This window comes from Centroberyx affinis, unplaced genomic scaffold (assembly GCF_046629955.1).
Source record: "Centroberyx affinis isolate AG114_WGS23_722 - 3 ecotype Tasmania unplaced genomic scaffold, CSIRO-AGI_Caff_v1 ptg003994l_1, whole genome shotgun sequence".
Taxonomy (NCBI): Eukaryota; Metazoa; Chordata; class Actinopteri; order Beryciformes; family Berycidae; genus Centroberyx; species Centroberyx affinis.
The window spans coordinates 300,409-321,318 of record NW_027281808.1 but is presented as its reverse complement, the minus strand read 5'-3'; the positions used below and the strand labels follow the sequence as shown (position 1 = coordinate 321,318).

Here is a 20,910-nt window from a genome sequence, read left to right as displayed (position 1 = left end):
GTTATGACTAATAACATCAGGGTGAAAATCCTGCAACATTTTTTATTCAGTTTCTCGTTGTTTTCTCATTGTGAAACATTTGCTGGCAATGCCTTTCGATACCGAATTAGTTGAAGCCTTCGGACCAAGAACCATACAAATATAATCATCTGTTTTAGGTCTTCGGAAAATTATTTTAAAAAAATCTCATTATCTAAAGGCTCTACAGTTTACATTCATAGTTACTGTAAAGGCAATAGAGGTGGTATACTTTGAGGGGTTTGGATCACTCACACTCCAATAGACTTGGATTGGACTATGCAAGTACATTATCTGCTCAAAATATTTGAAAATGGACAAAGTTCTTCATCTGAAGGGTCCAACTCAAAAAATCTGTTATAAATACTGACATGTTTTCCCACCGTGTTTATACAGTGTACATCATGCAACCCTCAAAGCTCTGCAGTGTGTTTGTGTGTGTTGGTGTTGATAATATGGGTTGATCTGCTGTCTGTGGACTGACCTGGTTCAGAAGCTCTGGGCCATAAATCATACATATATATATCTATATATATACACATACAGCCTGAAGGCCATGAGAAACCTGCTGTCTGTGTGTCTGACCCAGTTATGAAATACTCACTCATGAGTCATACTGAATACATGCATGTACAAACATATAACACAGACACACACACACACACACACACACACACATATTTCAGGCTATGAAGGCCATTGGCCATACATCCTGTAAGCAGACTGCCACACTGCTGTGTCCTCCAGCGCCCTCAGCCAGTTCCATTGTGAAGATGCAGCATGTATACAGTATATAACTTGCACTTTGCTTTACAGGCCGATGCCCACATTTCCTCTGTAAACAGCCAGTCTCTCCAGCCCTCTATCATTCGCTTCATGTAGTCCGCTGTCGTCTCGCTTCAACCCTCTCGCTTCCTTTTCTTCTCATATTCCAGCGGGACTCGATCCCCTTCGAAGTCTGTTTATGAAGTGAAATGTTTTTGTTTGACTTTGAATGGTTTAGATAATGCTGATTTGTCATTCTCGCTGATCGACTGAGGAGAAATCAAATCCCGTAGCTCTTATCCAAATTGCTCGAGATTTAATTAGAGTGCCGCTGTGCACAGAAAACAAGTTCGTCTGTGGGAGCGAACGGGGGGGGGCGGGGGGGGCCGTCACGTCTGCCGGACCGAAATAAAGTCGGGGGCATGCCCGTCACGTTATCTCCACATCCAGGCTCGAGACAAAGCGAGGGAAAGTAAATCAGTCCGGCTGCCAGCAGGTAGCCGCGCAGCCGGCCGCTCTGGACTTTTTGAAATGCGTAACATTTCCTGAGCTCCGCCGACTGAAAATAATCACCGCAAAGGAAAAAAAAAAAACTGGGAAAATGTCTGGGGCATGTTGATTTAGCACATTTGTTTGCTGAGCTCCTCAAAAATGGTATTGAGTTCAACAAGAAGAGACGGTATCCTATGTCTCCCTCTTCTAAAACTTTATCATTGTCAACGTAAGCTGCGAAATCCGACCTAGCAAAAATAAACCGTCCCATGTCTTCCACCGGTTAGTTACTGTCAAATAACATGCTGGACACTGTACTGAATGACAAAGACATGCACAGAAACCCAAAATAAATGTTCCAGGGTTGATATTTTCACCATTTCTGTGACATGCATGGGAGTGATCAGGACCAATGTTCCTCTAAGCTGATAGTTTGGTGACCCACATCTAATAATTTACCACACTGACCAAATATCTTGTCAGTCATCGGTCAGGAACTAGGAAGTTTTGTTGATTCATGGTTTTAATGCAGGCACTTGGCCCATACTTTGGGGTTTACTGAAGTGACAATCCTGAGGAACCACCTTTTTGTTTTTACCTAACCTTCTCCCAGAATAGTTTGTGTGTCTGAAACCCAGAAATATTGCTTCCTGGTCAGGTTCAAAGACGTCATGCAAGGGTAAAACGCAGTGAGGGAAATCCCATTTTAGCTGTCCATTTTCTCACGGTCTGCTGAGAAGAAGAGAGAAGAGAAAGCGGCTGATAATGAAAAGAGGAACTTAAGGTGCACTTGTTTCGGGGCTCCAGGTCGGGCGGTGATGTACTAGCTTAGGTGGAGTTTGCGCTCGGTTTAAAACCGGCCCTGCTGGTGCCAGGCTGCCTGCTCTGAATCACTGGTGAAAACCTGCAAACAACCCAAACAAAACACCTCAATCTGACTAGTAACTACTTCACAATTCAATGGGAAATGTATCAAAAGAAACATTTGAAGTCCGTGTCCATGTCATGACCAAAGCATGAAAATATAGGCGATAGTGAAGTAAATATTGGACTTTTGGATTCACAGTGCAGTCATATCGCCACAAACATTTGAATTAAAGATGACCGTTAGAGTTTCTGGCCACTAGTAGCGCTAGTGAGCAAAGTTGGTCCCCGAACAACAGCAAAAACACTTACCATGTAGCTGGAGGAAGAGATGTAACACACAATACTGAGTGTAGAGGGAGAGTTCCAGGTTGTTTTTCCTCTCTGCTCATTCAGTATCCATGTCAGCAGAAGAAAGAGACACAACTGAGTTTGGGTGAGCAAAGACACAAAAACCTGATCGTAATGTTGAGTGGAGAAAACTCGTGGATGAAAGGAGACGTGGTATTAATACTGGAGAAGCTTTTGATCGGTGGAGAAAAGTAAAGTTAGACTTTCCGAATGCCTTTGAAGGTAAAAATTGATTCGGCATAGTCACTGGGGTCTAACATACTCTATGTCTGTACGAGTGAAATGATGAATGTAAACAAAACCATGTTGTTTACATGGAAGACTCATTCATCTTTAAGCTGCACAAGCTGTTTGGAGAGGTACGTATCAGAACGCCTGAAGGAAAGTGTTCCAGGTTGAAGTTTGTGATCATCAAACGCTGGTTTGCTTAACATTTCTACTGTAAAGTACAAGAAAAATGGAGAGGCTGTTGCTTTGGAGAACTCCCACTTCAGATTTTTCAGGCTGCCTCTGTAAATAGCTTTAAAAAGCAGGTGAAAACACACTTTTTTAAGTTGGCGTTTTCATAGTCTGGCATAGTGTTGATTTTTAACACTTTTTACATCCAAGTAGCAGTTTTCTGCGTAGTATGAATGGTGTTGTATTTATCGCCATTTGTTGTCTTTGTGTAGTAAAAAAGGCCACAGTCTTAGTTGGTCTGGCAGATAGCAATGGGGTTCTTGAGTTTGCAGGTATTTTCTTTTGATGGTTGATGCATAGTAATGGCCTCCCAAGCCTCTCCATTTGAAAATCTCATACATCTTTGTGAAAGGTGGACATCAATCAAAGAGAAAGCTCTCTCACTCCCCTACTGGAATCCGGCCGCTCAGAATGAAAACAGTTTATAATGTCTGGGTCAAGAAGCAGGTAGAAACTCTATTACGGGAGGAGGAAGAGAGAACAGAGGTAGGGAGGTAGCGAGAGTTAAAAGTTTTGGGACAAATCGCCGTTAAGCCTTTCCTCGCTCGGACCACTTTGAAGGAGCACGGCAGAAAGTTTTTAAGACCAATTCCTCTTAATCTGAAAGGAGACAGGTATTGATTGCTCCTCCTAGAGATTGAAAAACACAAACACCGTGAGAAAAGGCCCTCCGGATAAACAAAGACGTTTCAACAAAGACTATTCCTCCTCGTTCAAAACATATCATTTATACTTAACCATGGAACTGTGCCAGTCCCCAGAGTATTGAGTTCATAACCGCTTCTTGTGAAAGAGAGAGAGAGTAGGGGGGGGACATCCAAGGTGTAGAGCATTGCATTCTGGGACGGATGCAGCTGACCAATCAATGGTGTGATTAATGGAGCTAATTTTACCTGGACACTGCGGATCATTACTTCCTGGTCTCCGTCTCCTCCTTCCTGCTGTCTATATGGAAGTCACCGTGGATAATGTGTTTGCTTCGCTAATGAGAGTCCCAGAGAGGGATAGAGGACAGTGGAGGGTAAAGCCACGGACTACAAGTCATCTGGGACTGCGGCCTGGCACACAATACAGAGATGCTATCTGCAGGAGCCGCTGAAACCACTGGTGTGACCTTCTCTACAGCTTCTACCGCTGACAGTGTGGTGACTTTAAACGCTGTGCTGCTTCCTAATAACAATATTAGGGTTAGACAAACTGTATGTATATGGGGCCGGTACTGGAAATCGGCCAATCAGCATCGTCCACCACTGATATGACAGAAGTTCCTCCCTGACTGCACAAAACGTTTTGTTTGAAATTTGCCTCAAATTTTTAAATTATTAAACATCAGCACAAAATATCAACAATTGGCAGCTTCAATCCAGAAATATTGGTATCAACCTTTAAAAACCATTACCGGTCTTAAGTTAACTAATGTGCATGTATCCCACCTGAAAAAATCAGTCATTGTCATGGTGACAGAGCATGCTGATTTTCCAGCAATGGTTGTAAAGTTTCATTTTTTGTTGTTGTTCTTTACCGTTAACCTATGTATGTGGAGTAGCAGTTTAATCGACCTGACTCTGCAACAAAGATACAGCATAAATTATTAGGTGCAACCTCAATCTCGCTACTCCTGGTGATCCTTGGTGATTTTCATGTTTTAAATTCAGCTGAAGTTCCTCCTGTATGGGCTGAGAAAGTTGTCTGACCTCTTGGGCTCATGAAACCCTTCAAAACCCATTGGATAAACTCAAAAATGCATGGTGGTCAAGCTAAGATCAAAGCTGTTTTTCTAAGTTCCTGAAAAGTTGATACAGATACAGGGTTTTTCATCTGGTTCTGACCCGATATTTGAAGCGCCTTCCTCACCGTAACCCCAAATTCCATTTCAAAGCCGTTTCAAAGCAGGGTGGGGAAAGGTCTTCTGTGAAGCCTCTCTACTGTTTCATGGCTGCAGAGGCCACCTGAGACCGGAGCTTGACATATGATGAAGAACAAGGAACCTCATGAGGCTTGTTTTCTCAGGATGACCCCTACAGAACGTGAACTTCTGACCCGTGCAGGAGAACAGAAAAACATAGGCCCGTGGGGACTTGCAGCTTGTACAGTGGATGTGCACGGCTTGATAACATGAGTAAGTTCTGCAACTCTCATTAACTATTGAACGGCTGGATTGTGTCATTTCAAGAACTGTACAAATGCAGTGCTAAATGGAGCGTTAGAGTGTAGCACCTTCTAAAAAAACTTAGAGTCTACAAAATATCTGGACGTTCCTAACTTTGGGTTGCACCTCAACCCATGTCTCACCCTAAAAATCCTTCTTTAACCTGGCCTCTTCCCTTCGTCGTACGTCACATTAGATTATTTCTGGGTAGTGGTCCTCCAAATTCAAACAGTTACCTCTCGGTGCCACCTGGGGCCGCCAATGTGCAATGTTGTCTAATGCAGCTTGGGTGTGAAATCAGTAAGGGATCTTAGCTCTGGATTCACCTAATCAGTGTATTTCAATGTATATTACCCTGAATCTACTTTGTGAGAAGCTCAGAAGATCCTAAGGTTGCTCTAACTTGTGCTCCCAATACAATTAAACCAAATGCTTACCAGGAGGGATACCAAATGGCTGCAGCAGGGAGCAAGTGAAAGTAAAGCACTATTTCCTTAATCTATTGAGGTCTGCTCTGTTACACCACCATGCCTTCCCCTCTCGATATATCAACCCCATACCACCGAAGCTAATGATCTGAACATGATACACTCGATAGCGCAGCCAGAGACAGCTGGAGTATCGGAAACATAGCAAGAGCTCAGTCAACACATGGCGGGAAGGCTAAACAAAGTGTCAGCAATTAGGAGGGAAAAAAAACTAATACAATCACAACAGTGCAGAAATACTTTCAACAAAAGCATAATGTGTCTCATTTGCCTCTCTGGAATGTACAATATGCCCTGGGTATGTTTTCATATGCGTGTAGGTGTTGTTCTAAGCACATTTCAGCGAGTAGGTGCACCGCTGCCGAAAAACCATTTGGAACCAATGATGGAAATGATAGAAATTGGAAACAGATTTCGAGCGCGTCTGTTCGGAGCGCCTCGTTCAAAGCCAGCAGACGCTGGAATAGGTATTTCTTTGTGGATGTAAAGCGTGGATGTAAAGAGTTTTCATTGATTCATTCATTCAATAGCATCCAAAAATACAGCGAAACACTGCTGAGCGCTCAGTCCTGGTATTCCCCCAGATACAGTTTTCTCTGAATCAAATGTTACATTTTATTTTTCTTCCCTGCTGCTAGATGGGGTGAATCTGTGGAGTTCAGAGTTCAGTGTGGTTTGACTTGATGTCCTTATTTATGTTGGCCCTCTGTCTGCAAACTGTTTGCTCTAGATGCTAAGGAACATTTGTTAGGAGCAATGAACGCTGGTTCCAACCTAGTTCTAGTAAATTATAACTTAAGGGTTTTACATGCAGAACTCATAAAAATGTGACCTTTTTTAAACTGCACGAGGCAAGTATGTAATCTTATCAGGATAAAAACGAGCGAGGGGATGGGAAGAGCGTCCCATCCCCACTAATTGAAACTCTGTGGATTCGCCATATTTGCCCAAATTAATTTCTGGTGGCGGGTATGGAAAGCTCCTCTGCACAAATGAAGTGACGGATCAAAACCTAAGAGCAAAATCCAAACTGTCTCTGAGCGCTTCGTCCAAAGAAAGCTGGACTCACCAACCTTAGATCTTTGGCCTCTCTGGAATGTACAATATGCCCTGGGTATGTTTTCATATGCATGTAGGTTAGAGGTCTGCACCCCTGCACCTGCTTCATTTTCTGCTGCACCCGCACTATTTGCTGCCCGCACCCGCAAACCTTTGTACCCACCAGACCGCATGTAGACCCTCACCAATACGTTTCCGCTACTGGTTCGGTTCGTTTTGTACAGCAAAGTTTTGCCGGCTGGGTGGAGTTCGGACACCAATCGAGGTCAATCGCAGTGCTCAAAAACCCGCATCATGACCCCAAGAACTTTTTGTGGGACACATGCAGATCTCTAATGTAGGTATTGTTCTAAGCTATGCTGCTGAAAAAACAATTGGAACCTATGATGGCAATGATAGAAAGTGGAAACAGATTTTGAGCATGTTCGTTCTTGGCACCTCCTTCAAAGCCAGCAGACGCAAGAAAAGGTATTTATTTGTGGACGTACAGCCTAGTGTCTTACACCAGAGAGTTTCCATTGATTCATTGATTCAATACCATTCCACACGGTGCTGTGGTAGAAACTTTAGTGTTCTACCGCCCCCCCACTCTCTCTCTCTGAATTCTTCTGTCCTTACAAGAGGCTGGTTTATGGCTGCAGAAATATGAAGATGGCCTATTCTATGGCACGGGGAGAAAGGCTCTCAGCCTCTGAATGGACCTGAGGGAGATTGGAAGATGGCTTTCATCTGTCACACCGTACGTGGCGACAGCAACTATTCTATTTCTCTATTCTACAGAAAAAAAAAATTACGCCGCCGCTCCCTTTTCATCTCTTTGAGGGTGCGATAGAGGATCTCTGAATGGGTATGGGAGGAATGGTACGAAAGGTTGACATATGATCAAACTGAGAGTATGAAAAATGTGGGGGGAGAAAACTGACAAAAACTCAAATTGAAACACCTGTAGAGATGTATAGAAAAAAAGAAAGTAATCCAGTGTCCCTGGATCGTCAGTAACTTTTTGTTTTGCCAACCTGTCATGCCACGACTGAGCGAGCTTCCGCTGTGCGCCTATGGGGAATGGCGACGGGTTAGGGTCCGCGCACGCATGAACAAGGACACGAACAAGACAGGATGCACGGGAAACATCTTTTCAAATGTGTTTATTGATCGACAGAGCGGCTCTCCCAAAGACAGACTGCGACAGAAGAGCGATGCTGAGAGACATTCGATGGAAAACAAAAATGGTATAAAAAGGAATCGACGCAGTTTACATGTTTTTTTTATGGGTTTCATCCAGAGGTGTGACCAAGTCAACTGCTCGAGTCTCAAGTCAAGTTCCAAGTCTTGAGCACAAGTCTCACATCAAGTCTCAAGTCTAAATGTAGATTGCCAAGTCAAGTCCATGTCATTAATGTCAAGTCTTAAAGAAGACTAAATATCTAGGACTTTTCAATGCAATATGGTTTTAATAGAATAAAAACATCATGAATTTGGTTTCTATAATCAGTTTCAACTTCAATAAATTCAATCATTCCATACAAATTCAGAAAACAGAATTTAAATTCAGTCGTCTGCTGGAACAAATCTCATCACTTTCAATCTAAGTCTTTTACACAAACACAAGATCTCAAGTCAAGACTTTAGAAACCTTTTCAAGTCACCAGAACCCGTCAAGTCAAGTCTCAAGTCTTCTCTTCATGCATCAAGTCAAGTCTCAAGCAATTCAAACTTCAGACTTGAGTCTGACTTGAGTCCAAGTCATCTGACTCGAGTCCCCACCTCTGGTCTCATCAGTGGGACAGAAGAGTTAGGACAATGAAAGCGGCAAGGGAAGAAGTTGGGCAGCAATGCTTCTCGAACTCTATCTCAATGTTATCTCTGAATATCGATGATCCGCTGGCCTCCCCGCTACAAAACACAGCACAAGTAAACAGATATTCATCTCTCTCTGACTCTCCGTTCTATGTTTTTAACCTTTTTCGTCCGGGTCGAGGCAACAGCTTGACTCCTGCCGACCTTCAACGAGCCCCTTTCAAGCGCTCCGCTGTGCCGCGCTAATAACCACTGGTGGGATATATGGCCCTTACCCTAAGAGGGCCCATTAAGTGGCGCGCCGTAACGACTCGGGTTAAATGAAAATGTATTACTCCCGTTCCCATTGTAATCACTCAAGTTTTAAGCCAATGACAGGAGGAGGTGGAGGAGGAGGAGGAGGAGGGTGGCTGACGAAAATAGCACCGTAGAAAAACAACCCTGGCCAGTGTAGGTCAGTTTAGCACCAATGTTTTAGCCTGGCAGTCGGAGCGTCTACTGGGCCCGCGGGGTTTGTTCAGGCTCCAGTTTTGAGGCTGACATGCACACACACACACACACTCAGTCGCGCACACACACTCCGGCAAGCGTCGCACACGCACTACGATCAAGATGCAGAAAGAGATTCGCTTGCTATAGGCCAGACAGAGAGCGAGAGGCAGGCAGACACAGCAACAGGGGGTTTGTGGGCTGACTTATTAGCTGTAAAATACCCAGACTGCACTCTGCTCGGTGCGTGCTGGCGCGAGTACACATCCACACACACACGCACGCAGATACACGTGTGAGGGAGAACACAAATGCGCTCAGTAAATAGTTCATGCAGGGACACACACACACACACACACATATACACAGTCTGTATTTACAGGGGTGGAGAGGCAGCAGACAATGAGAAAGCCTTAGGAAAAAGCAAGCGTCTAAACATAGCAGCGCTTATAACGCCTTTGTCTAAAAGCAGAGAGGCAATTTCAATATTGAACAGTCCTGCGACCGGAGATGATGAAGTGTTATCGCTAAGAATGTCATTTTGTCTCACAGATATGCACACACACACACACACACACACACTCAGCGACCGCAGTCAGTAAACCGGCTTGACCTCACCCTCTTCGTTTGTCAGTAACTGTATGTCAAGTGTGTCCCGGCGAAGCTAGAATAAACACTCGCTGGCCGTAGACGGCTCCTGTTTCACATTCAATCTGCAATAAATGCCAGCGCCGCTCCTCTGGGATCGTACATCTAAAGCCCTGATTTTTATCAAGCCACCCAAAAATACAGCGACACACAATACCAGGAGACTGCTGAGCGCTCAGTCCTGGTATTCCCCCAGATCAACACGTATACAGTTTTCTCTGAATCAAATGTTACGTTTTTATTTTTCTTCCCTGCTGCTGGATGGGGTGAATCTGCGGAGTTCAGAGTTCAGAGTTCAGTGCGGTTTGACTTGATGTCCTTATTTATGTTGGCCCTCTGCAGACTGTTTGCTCTAGATGCTAAGGAACATTTGTTAGGAGCAATGAACGCTGGGTCCATCCTAGCTCTAGTAGATTTTAACTGTGAGAACTGTTAGTGAATGCGAAAGACCAAAAGCTCGCGAAAAACGTAATTAAGCACAGAGCAAAATAGGTGTCAGGGAACACATATGTACAAAAGGCATAGACCTGCATTGAACACACACATGCGTCAGTAAGAAAATATGAGCAAAGAGTTTGAAGGCAGCTCTTAATCATATACTGATCAATTTATTCATTCTGTCAGGACACGTTTCTCCGTTGTCCCAAAGTCTTACACAAAGAAGTCATTGTGAGATGTCCAATTTGTTTTTTTACCAGAAAACAGGAAAGAAAGAAAAACCAGTATGCGATCATGAAAACAGACACACATTCAAAGCGAGGACACTACATGTTCGCTAGCAGTTGGATTCGGTGACCAAACTTTTTTGTTTTTTCTTTGTTTGCTTTTTGTTTTTCAAGCCAATTTGAATTGCAAATCACCAATAAGATATAATAACAACCTAAATTCCAGCTCAGCTTCAAGCAGCCGAGATATCCCAAATGTACCACTTGAATCTTTTAAGGTTTCAAAGAGTTGTTGTTTTTTTTTTCTTGGATTTCACTGTACCTGGAGGTGGAGGGTGGGGGGGTGGAGGGGTACACTGAAATGTACAAAAATAAAAGAAGACACAGTTATTTTCAACAGTTTGAGAAAGTTCCTCCTCAGGTCTTTTTTGAAGGGACCAAAGCCACGTTTGAGCAGAACCAGCTGGATGTAAACGCTTGCATGCACTTTTTTGACACAGGCACTGATCTTGACTTGGTGTCTCGCTTAATGGGTTCCTCGGGTCGGGAGACAAGAGCATTCTGGGAACTGTAGGCGTCTGTGACTTCGCTGAGCTCTCTCAAACAAGGCAGTCAAGAGGATTTTTTTCTTTTTTTTTGAAATGGTCTGTCCATTCACAAACACCATACAGAATGACCATTTTGGATGCACGCTAACTATTGTTCAAACTAAGGGGAATATGGGCCAAGGACAAGTAAATAACAATGAACAAATCCAATAACAAGACTCTCAAGCTCTTCACTAGCCTGACTTCTGTCCTATGGAAATGATAAAAGCAAGTTTGACAGTAACAAATATCTTAAACACACAAAAATAGTGGCTTTTCTCCAGAACCTTCTACCCATTCTGACTGAACATCTTTTACAATACAATACATTACTCTCAATACAGGCTGACTCTATATTCTGTCCCGATTGGCTCGGCAAACCAGTGCCGAGAATTCTGGGTAATGTAGTAAATCCAGAAATACCAATCATGAGAAGCTTGTTGGCTTCTTTTAATAAACAAACAAAAACAAAAGCAGTATACAAATTAAAAAAAAGAACCAAAACAACAGCAACAGCAAAACCAAGCACAAGTAGAGTATGATCTATAATTAAGGCGAGTTAAAATATTGCAGAATAATTTGGCCCCTGTGTCTCAGACAGACTGCCACAACAGTCAGAGAGCTCCCCGACTCTTTATCACTGGAAAAGGATCCAGAGAAGGGAAGGAAAGAAAAACTGAAGACAAAAAAGTGAGCGAAAATACAAAAATAAAATCAAATAAAAAAAAACAAAAAACTGTGATCCTCTTTGGAGAGAAAGTCATTTTATTTGGTTTGGGTTGTTCTCTTCTTCAGGCGTGTGTTAAAGGGAACGGTAAGGACCTCCTTTCTCCAAAAAAATAAATTAGAAATGAACCAAAGGGAAAAAAAACAAGCAAAGAAAAGGGGAGAGGAGATTGGTAAGGTGGTTAACTCCTGTTTATCTGGGATTGTTTATTTTTTTTGAGCGCAAGGTTTGGGGGGGAGGGCGCCGAGATCAGAAAATATAAAAGAACAAACCGACTTTGTTGTTTTTCTACAACCTGATATGACGGACGACAATGCAGTGCACCGCGGGAAGAGTTTGTGTCCCCCTGAAAGTCTTCCCTCCGATTAAGAGCAGTTGGGCAAAGAGGGAGAGAGAGGGGAGGGAGGGGATAGGAACCAAAATGTCTGCGATACAAAGTGACGTCTCCTCGTTTTCGACTGGGACTGAAGGTCGTTTAGGCGAAGATCCCCCTCAAACGGTCGACTCCCTCTGCTCCCCTGTTAGTTAAAAAGGCTTGGGGGGGGGGGGGGGGGTTAGCGGAGTCAACTTAAAAGTCCCCGGGGATCATGTCTTATGTATGAGGGGCCGCCGACGGGCCCGTCCGGCTGTTTCCGCGGGGTCTCGGCGAAAAGGATCAGAGGGAGGCGGGAGGGGGGGTTGGGGGAGGCGTGGCCGCGTTTTTTTCTTTTTATTTTTTTTTTTCTTTCCCGCCCTACAGATGTCCAAAGTCCGCCGTGCCGCTTCGTCCTCCCTGAAAGCGGGGGAGGGGGAGGTGGGGTGGGGGTGGGGGGGCTGACGTCCCGTTTTCAAACGCGTGTAGTCTCTCTTCCCCCTCCCCTCCCCGTCTCTTTCCCTTCACCACCCCACCCCACCCCCCCCCTCAGACCCATTCCTGCATGGAGCGTTTGCAGTACAGTATGTGGCGCGGCGTCCCCTTCCTCTTGAACTGCACCACGGTGTAGACCAGCACCAGCAGGCACAGCGCCAGCACGCAGGGGATGACGATGGCGATGGCCTTCACCGTGTTGGCCTCGTTGTCCAGCTCGATCACCACCTCCGAGTTGCCGTCGTCGGCCGGCGGGCGCTCGGGGTCCACGGGCGTCAGCTCGCAGCCCATGAAGTCCTTGAGGATGGAGCGCGGGTAGCCCGGCTCCACGCGCAGGAACTGGTTGTTGAACTTCCAGTACTCCTTCCCCTTGTAGAAGTAGGTGAAGCCTGGGGGGACGAAACAGAGGGAACAGATCCAAGTAAGTGCATGTTTACTTATCTGCTGTCTTTAGCTTTGTTCGAAACCTGTTCCAGAAATAGTGCACTACATAGTGTGTCCGCCATTTTGTACTAGTGTCCGAATTCTCAGCGGTTAATTTGATTCACTATATAATTCACTAGTATGCAATACGATTGTGTCTTACTAAAGAAGAGTCGTCATCAAGATGAGCTAGCTTGTGAGGGGAGCGTATCTATGTTCCCAGGGTCCTATGTTCCCCAGTTCTACATATGTGCTCTCCCAGGGTCCTATGTTCCCAGGGTCCCATGTTTAACCCTAACCCTAACCCTAACTAACCATATTAAGCGAATACAGAGCTGGGGAACATCTTTTTCAGGTTCCCATTATGTGCTATACAGAGCTGGGGAACATAGGACCCTGGTAACATAGGACCTTGGGCACATAGGACCCTTTGTCATGTTCTCATTATGTGCCATATAAATCTGGGGAACATAGGACCCTGGGAACATAAGAATGACCTTGTGAGCTAGCTAACGTCAGCTCACAAGCTTACTGTTTGCCAAACCAAAACAGCTTGCTACCATTAGCAGACAGCACCACACTTGCACATGATTAGAATTTCAACAATTTGTAATTTAATGTTCAAAACTTCAAAATGGATTCTACCTGAGTAGCCTACATTTCAACCCACTGTCATGAGTGCTTGGTTTGTTTATGAGATGCTAGGCGTCCGGGTGCATCACACAAATATCCGGCGCATTTTTTTGAAGCAATGCTTTTTAATGTAGAGTCCGAAAGCTCACTATATGACAAACACTCCATAGGGATTAGTGAGCGAGTGAACAAGTGAACCAACCCGAACGCAGCTTCTGTCTCTGCCTCGTAGTAATACATTAAAGAATAAGAAAGAATGAGCAGCCCATGATTAAGGTAAGCTTTACTGCATAGTTTTAGCAAATGTCCATCATTTACCATATATACTTTTCAAAATAAATAAATTCAGTTTGAATCTTCATTCACACCAAGCACATCTGACCCAAATAATATTCCAACACATTTTGAAAAACATTTAAAAAAGACCTGGCAAGCGCTGGGCCTTTGTTTGAAGCTGTCCACATGTCTGGCAAACAGGGTTCCGTTCACTTTCAATTCAAACAATTCAGGGAGGAAACGGTATTCCTCATTAAAATAGTGAACAACCTTTGACATGGGACAGTTGCCATAGCTATCATCAGCAAAAAAGTCGACTGAATTGAAAGCGAAGTGACCCTCACCTGCTGGTAAGGTAAATCACGCGCGCCTCAAGGTGTTCAAATATTTGAAACCATATCAAAAATACTTTCTGCAGGTTTGCCATTGAGCCATTGTTTTGGGCTTGTGAAATGTCTCTGTCCCGTAGGACTAATTATAGCTGGTCGTAAAAGAGAAAAACGCACGCAACCAGATGCCAAAACCCCACAGCTCATATCACACGACGACACAACATATGTCATATAGAAACAAAAAGGTGTTGTGGTGCTTTTTCACGTCGAGACCGGGGTTTTTATAGGAGCGTGTGGGCGAACTCTCCTGGTGTCACGCTAATTAATAAGTCTACTTATACGGTGTCAATCAAGTGTTCATTTTGATGGCCCCTGTTGGAGGAAACATGAGGGCGGCGTCACACCGCTTCCTCAGTCTTCGTGAATGGAGGAACGAAAGCGACATCACAAACTAAGACATAAAGGAAGTCTTTCTTTCCCTCCCTCCCAAACACACACATCCTAACCCAGCAAACATTTTGAATAGATAAACGTTGAAAACCTCTATAAATATAACACCAACATGACATCCATAGTCCATAGCTGCCACCTGCATTGTTTGTGAAACTTAAATATCTTTCTGGTATCGGTTCAAAACAGTTTCCAAAGCCGCTTTAACACTATTTTTACCATGCCATAATATCAAATCGTGAAATTTTTCTACTTTTTTGGGTTGGCGGTAAACTTGGCCACCTTCTACATGTCGCTGTCTGTGAAATGCTTGCTGGAAATATATATGTATGATGCTATATATGCACTGTAAATCTGTGACTTATCCTCAGCATGACAGTCTGGCTGAATTCTCAGACTCTCCTCTTTCTCACCGCCCCCCCACCCTTTTTTTTCTTTGTTTCCCGCTGTTTATTATTCATGCACGCTCTTCTTGGTAAAATGAGGAAGAAAATGCTCCAAATTTCCGGTCGGATGGCGAGATGGCTAGGGGGGAGGGAGGGCCGGGGCTTCTTAAATCACTGGTTAGGTGGAGATGTTTCTGGTGGGGAAGCGAGGGAGCACAGGACAAGGTTTTCAAAGATTCATCTTGTAAAGGAGGGAGAGAGAGAGAGAGAGAGAGAGGGGCCAAAACAGCGTGAGGGCTTCCACAAAGGAAAAGAGGAGGAGATGGGCGCTCAGATGGAAACCAAAATTTGTTGAGAGCTGACAGATGTGACAGAATAAAGCACGGGTCTGTGTAGGCCTCGTGTGTGTGTGTGTGTGTCTTCCTGTACGAGTGTGTGAGGCAGAGAGTGTGGATGCGGATCTACAGTATAGCCCTGTTTGAACTGGATTAGCTGTACCGAGGAAGGTTCTGTAATTGTAATTACGACCGAGAACATCCGTAATTTTAATCCAGTATGCCATGTTTGGATAAAATACAGGGTTTTTCGTTTTTGGTGGAAGAGTAGATCATGACATCTTACATCTAAATTAGAACAGTAATTTTAGGGAAATCACAGAGATCTTTCAGCTTGTATGAATGGTTCTCTGGAGTTAAACACACAGCACATAAAAGTGACATTACAGGACTTCTCCCAGGGAAGCTAATCCAGTTCCAATAGGGCTTACGAGACACATAAATAGCAATAGTCTGACTTGACGGTTGTTTTATGGGGCGACAGTGGAGCTGGCGGACGGTCAGCTGCGATCGGTTATTGCTCTGTCTCTTGACCACATCCACCACTTGGTCCTCGCAACACAACCGGCACCCTCTGAGTAACATGTGGGTGTGAAGGCAATGAAACCAGAGCCAATCTACACACACCCTTCAAACCCTTGTTTTGAGCACAGCTGGCTATTGTAATTAGCTGAGGAAACACAAATGCTCTCTGGAATGTTTTTTTCTCTCCAATTCCGTTAACGGCCCCAGACTTTTCTCCTGCACTAAAACCCGGTGACACTAAGAGACGGAGAGACCCAGGCGAAGCAACAGATAGATGGGGACGCTGACGTACAGTAGTGTGACGAGCATGAATAATAAGCGAGGAAGGGGGGGGTAAGGGGTGAGATAGGTTGAGCTATTGTGGGTTGGAGCCAGGTCAGCGTGGCCCCGGGGTCCCTGCTCTGAAACGTGTTGCCTCACACACACACTGTCGTCAGCGGCAGCCGCATACTCAATTATGCCTGCTTATCTGGGTCAATGTTATGGGCGCGCCGCTTGACACACTGTCTCCGCGCACAGCCAGTCAGCCAAATAAATGCCAGCGAACACATAGGCACCCGCACACACACACACACACACACACATGCGCGCCATCGTTCCCCGGGATATCAATCCACCCTTCACGCTCCGGCTCACGCCCGGTCCACCTGGCCCTCACCGGCAGACACGCCCCGGCTGCAGCGCTGGCAGAGGACCGGCGGCGCAGATGGCGTGAGCGTTCATCACCACCTGCCCCGCTTTTTTCCAAACCCGGGGCCGCTGCCAAGACCAGGCCCCGAGCCCACCTGGCATAACGCATCCAATGGGGGGGGAAAGCGTTTTTTTTTTCTCTCCCGCTTCGCGCCGTCCGATTGGCCGGCGGGGTGAGCTGTTCCGAGTCATGACAAGAGGTAATATCGCCCGCCTCCCCACCCCCTCGGCGAGGGCCAACTGGCTGAGACCGGAATGAGCGCCCAGCGGTGGTCTTGTCCTTTCTGCTTTCCACAGCTCTGCTCCAACTGGGTCTTATGGCACATGGAGCTGGACGGACTGATTATGGAACATTTTGCTTGTGAAACACTTCAAAAACAAAAAAAAAACCAACACAAAAAAAAATGGAGCTGGCATTTCTGGGCAAGTTGACCTTGTTTCATCTTCCATTGGCAATATGCAAGCAGCTTAACCCCTTCCTATCAATCTAGTCCTCATGATGTTGCATATATCAAAGCTTACCACCCACAAAGACACAACGCAATAACTGGGGCAAATTTCAATCAGCGCTACCCTGTTATACATACCCAACAGTGTGTGCCAATGACTAGATGAAATCAATACCGCCTGGCATACGTATCGTACATACTGTTACTGCCAAATGAGAGTATTAGGCAGGACAAATCATACCATTGGCTTTGTCGACGAAGGCCCCCTGCGGCGATTCAGGCACACCCTTCCACACTGTGATGGGCTTGGGATAGCCAGGGTCCATAGTTCTCATGTCCTCATTGTACCGCCAGTACCTAGACAGCGACAAAGCACAAACCAAAGAATGACAAAGCAGTATTTTATGCTGATATCCAGTATCTTTAGAATGTACCATTTTCATTTTCTAATATGTCATCAGTCAAACTGCATCATATCAGAGGTGGACAACAATGACTGGCCGATATTCAATGTTTAATAAAAGGCTGATATCAACCCCATATATTGGCAAACTGACAAACTAGTCTAACCCTAGATGAAGTACAAAGAACACTTACACTGAAACCCCTTTCACACTAGTGACCTGGGAAATACGTGGGCCGACCTGGGTAAGTCAACCTTAAAAAACCACCTTGGTCAAGATCAGCTCAGCTTGGGTCAGAGTTCACTGTTTAACCTCCTTGGTTTGTTTTTGGCCACACAAGTGTGACATAAAAGGCAAACTACTCAAGGATGGAGTTAGCAAAGTTGAGAGCTTTCACCATATGGTAGGAACACTTGAGTAAGTTTGTTGAGAGTTGACTTGATAGTTGTGCAAAGCTTTCGTTTGGTGATTGAGTAGATAAAATCAACAATGTCTGGAAACATCATATTCCCCTGTATGACTATCCAAAAAAGAAAGTTGCAGCTTTGATGGACCTGGAACTTTTTGACGTTTCAGGAAGCAAACACAGAATCGTTGAGGTTTAAAATCTTATGTGGACATACTGTGTGGTTCTTGCCCGTATCCCTCCTTCAGTTCTACCTACCTGTCCCCTTTAAAGAAGTAGGTCTTGGCCACGTCCTCCCACCAGACCGCGGTCTCGATGCTCTGGGCCGGCATGCCGTAGCCGAACTGGGAGATGTCCTGGGGGTATCCCGACTGCAGCACGGTGTCCTTAAACACCCAGAACTGCTTTCCTGGACACAAAGAAAGAGAGAGGGGCGGAGGGGAAGTATTTAGAAGAGGGAGGACAACTAACACCAGGGATTTACCTCCAGGAGACGCACAGAAAAGAGAAGGGCAGATTTACAAGGACAGATCCAAGCTTTGTACCAAATGACAAGCAATAACCTGTTGCCTTGTTGGTGTTGATGTTGCCTTCATTTAAAATAGGACACAGACATCGTGATAAGTTGCCCTTGCCCTAAGTTGCCAGAGTTACTTTGGGAACTTTCAGTACTGGGGATTGAACCAATAACCGTTCAGCTAAAATGAGATGAAACTTCAACGATCCCTGTGGGTGCCAAAGTGTCAAGATTTAAGCCCTTTTCTTGATTTTTCTAGGCTTAGGGTTTAATGCCACACACAGACCTGGATGTTAGAATATTTTTGGTATAAACTGAAGGGAGGAGAGTCACAATGGATTTGTTTCAATCATTTTACATTTCATTAGTTTCCTCTGTCTCTCCCTTTCTCCACCTTTCTCTCTATCCCCGCCCTCCCCCCCTTCCTGTCGAGTAATTAGGTTAAACAGCACGTTTTTGACCCCCTCCGACCCCAGGAAGTGGTTTTCCTCCTTGCTGGTGGAGGTCTGGGGTGGGTCAGGAGGAAGTGTGGGGGGTTGGGAAGGAGAGGCGTATTAATAAAGTGAATAAGAGGGAGAAGGACAGAGGAGGGGAATTTACTGTGGGAGGAAGAGGAAGGGATGGAGATAGGGCAGAGACATAGAAAGAGGGGGAATGAAAGAGGAAGAGAGATAGAGGAAAGACGTAGAGCTGGGTATCAAATATTTTGGCTTGTGAAAGAGCTGGGATGGGATGCTGACTCATGACACACACACACACATACACACACACACACACACGTTTATATTGGAATATAGCCTAAAGGCTGTAAATATTCTTTATTTCATGCCAGGGAAAACATTCATTCATCACAACCGTTATAAATATGATAATATTTGTAAATCAGAATCTTTTTACACACTCTTTCAATAATCTCAGGTTTCACAACAATCACTTTGCGTCTCTCTCAGGGATCCAAATCCCTCAGGTTGAAAACTACTGTTGGGTTAGAGATGGAAGCGAAGAGAGAGAAGACAAGAGGAGGCTGGCAAGGAGTGAGGCTGACAAGGAAGGATCAGAGTGAAGACAGAAGAAAAGGCAGGGGTGGTGTGTGTGTGTGTGTGTGTGTGTGTGACTTTCGCAAGAAGAAAAGATGGAGGGAAATAGTAGAAGATAAAGGGACCACGCTGGTACACTGATGCATATCTAACCAGCTTTTCATCGAGGTTGGATTTTTACGTTTTGATGCGAAGCGCCGCATGGATTCAAAAAATAACTCACTCACATATCCGTTCATTCACTCGCTCACTCACTGCCCCTAGTGGCCAATAGGAGGCATGGCAATGTCTGCAAACCACACACTGAACCAGAACCATCCACTCGCCTCCTCTCTGCAACTCTGCTGAACTGTGTGAGGCGCTTCTTGTCTATGACACCGTGTCCTTGTTCTCTTCTCTGTCTGCTGTTGCAAAAATCAATGTAGTACTTAAATGGAAGATCAACCCCAACACAGAATGCACAAATGCTGTTCTTATGTTCTTGGACAGCTTGATCGATAGCTGTGAACACGAGCAGCTCTCGCCCCAAAGCCGGAATATGGAGGATCCGAGTTTCTGATGTGCCTGTACGTTGAGCGGTGAGTCATGTGCATAGAAGCTGAAGACGAATTTCTACTTTTGCTCGCTAATTAGACAAAGTTTTGGGGGGGCGATAGTGTTACAGACCTGGGCCGAGCGGTTTTTGCGAATAATTCTTCAGAGTTTATTTTAACCCGCGTTAAGTACATCACGACAAATCAGATGTAAGACAAGTCGACTTTCAAATGCTCTCCTGTGGTTGTCTGAGCTTTCTGGCACTCAATTCACGCGGCTTATTTGGCAAATCCCACCCATCTGGCACTTACGTAAGATAAAACAAACCTTTAAGAAGTATTTATATTACTTGGCTCTGGTGAGGGGAGGTAGGTAGATGGATGGATGGATGGATGGATGGAGGGAGAAAGAGGAGGGGGGGGAGGAACAGTAGGACAGGGTGTTGGTTGACTGTAATTGGGAAGGCAGCGGCCTCTTCTTGGAAAGGAAATTCCTGTCATTTCACCTCTGTCTTTCTCTTACAGTGCTCCACTCAGCAGGGTCACACACACACACACACACACACACACACACACACACACACACACATAAACACACCCCACCCCGGGCTTAGCCGACCCTCCCCTCCCACCAAAATGAATTAGTTCGGCTCAATTCGGCAAAAAGCATCCTCAAAAGAGATCTCTGACAGCACCACTCTCTCTATCCTACACGAAATGGGATTCTCCTTTCTTTCTTTTTCTTTTTTTTTTTTCTTTTTTTTATTTGAGTCAAGTTGCATAGGCCTGTCTGGCTTCATCTTCAGAGCTCTGAGGGGCTGCTTTGATGTAGCGGAGGTGCCGGCATCTGCTGCAGTGTAATGACTAATCCCCTGCTTGCTCTCAACAATGTATGAAGAGTGTTATGTAGGAAGGGGATGGTTCCCAACAGAGACCCCTCCTCCTCCTCCTCCTCACATGGGCCACACACACAAACACACACAGCCATGTGGACGAATGGATTTTTAATGCTGTGGGGTACAGAGTCTGCTTCCCAGTACAGTTGGGCTGAAAACCAACAGCTAATGCAATGAATATGTACCCCATTTGAAAAATTCATTTAATCACAT

General features: G+C 45.0%; 1 protein-coding gene across 2 annotated transcripts in view; it reads right to left on the bottom strand.

Moving 5' to 3' along the window:
• Positions 1–12,459: 12,459 nt before the first annotated feature.
• LOC139663372 (matrix metalloproteinase-16-like) overlaps positions 12,460–20,910 on the bottom strand; it is a 67,230-nt gene continuing 58,779 nt past the window's right edge. For both annotated transcript variants that reach the window (XM_071542021.1, XM_071542022.1), the window contains exons 8-10: positions 17,973–18,123; positions 17,146–17,261; positions 12,460–12,794 (exon numbers count right to left, since the gene is read on the bottom strand). In XM_071542021.1, the coding sequence (XP_071398122.1) occupies positions 12,460–12,794; positions 17,146–17,261; positions 17,973–18,123 (602 nt within the window). The remainder of the gene's footprint in view (positions 12,795–17,145; positions 17,262–17,972; positions 18,124–20,910) is intronic.